This window comes from Aplysia californica, unplaced genomic scaffold (genome assembly GCF_000002075.1).
Source record: "Aplysia californica isolate F4 #8 unplaced genomic scaffold, AplCal3.0 scaffold03189, whole genome shotgun sequence".
Taxonomy (NCBI): Eukaryota; Metazoa; Mollusca; class Gastropoda; order Aplysiida; family Aplysiidae; genus Aplysia; species Aplysia californica.
The window spans coordinates 2,016-3,299 of record NW_004800459.1 but is presented as its reverse complement, the minus strand read 5'-3'; the positions used below and the strand labels follow the sequence as shown (position 1 = coordinate 3,299).

The 1,284-nt window shown below is 40.0% G+C and overlaps 1 protein-coding gene across 1 annotated transcript in view; it reads left to right on the top strand.

The window, feature by feature from the left end:
* Positions 1–177: 177 nt before the first annotated feature.
* LOC101863413 overlaps positions 178–1,284 on the top strand; it is a gene marked incomplete at its 3' end in the record, with an annotated part of 2,747 nt that continues 1,640 nt past the window's right edge. The window contains 1 exon segment of the mRNA XM_005113530.2: positions 178–498. Coding sequence (XP_005113587.2) covers positions 237–498 — 262 coding nt within the window.

The following is a 1,284-nucleotide window of genomic DNA, read 5'->3' as shown; positions in this document are numbered from 1 at the left end:
GATGATGATGATGATGATGATGATGATGATGGTGACTGTTGTTGTTGTTGTTGTTGTTGTTGTTGTTGTTGTTGTTGTTGTTGTTGTTGTTGTTGTTGCTGTTGTTGTTAATAATCATTATTATCACTATCATTAATAGTATAGCCTATTGATGGTGTTTGCCATTCTTTTCCTATTTCAGATTCACTGACAACAAGAGAAGAATAAATATATAAACCACCGTGACAGTTTCAGCCATGACGGAGAGAGACACACAGACTCTCCCACCACAAGCACCCACCATGTCCCAACAGTTTCTGGAGGAGACATCATCAACGTCCCACAGACATCCTGGCCACGCCCACCACCGGAAGGCCGCGAGGACGAGAGCAAACAAGTTGCTGACGTCACCAGAGTGCCGGAGAAGCCCCGCCCCCCGACCTAGTTCGCCATCGATCTTTCAGATGTTGATAGTGTTGTTGTTTGTTGTTCTTGCTCTCTACGCACCGCCTGTTTCCGGTGAGTGGTTGTCATGGAAACCATGTATGTGCATTTACACAGGTACATACATGCACTTGCAAACATATGCACGAATACACATACACATACACATACATAACGCATGCACACATACATTCATACACTCATACAGACATACACTTACCTTACCTTACCATACCTTATCTTACCTTACCTCATCTTATCTTACCTTACCTTACCTTACCTTACCTTACCTTACCTTACCTTACCATACCTTACCTTACCTTACCTTACCTTACCTTACCTTACCATACCTTACCTTACCTTACCTTACCGTACCTCATCTTATCTTACCTTACCTTACTTTACCTTATCTTACCGTACCTTACCTTACCTCACCTTACCTTACCTCACCTTACCGTACCATACGGGGGTTTTTTAAGTTCTAAAACTAAGATATTTGTTGTTTACTACAGCTTGGTAGGCTACTCAGAAAAAAGTATAGATTACATCCATTACTGAAAGAGTAACGACCGACCAAAAAATGGACCTAAGACATTTTGATTTAAAAAAAGACTGTTTGAAGCTACTATGACGAAAATTAAGTTCTAGAACAAAGATTGTTGTTGTTTGCTACATCGTGTGACTGACAAAATATATAGCTTACATTCATTACTGAAAGTGAAACGATCGACCTGCAAATTGACCCGAGGGATGTGGGTGATACAAAAGGCTGTTTCCTACTTGTAAGACCAAAAGAAAAGCTCTAGAACAAAGTTATTTGTTGTTTACTACAGCTTGATTAGGACAAAATATATATATATA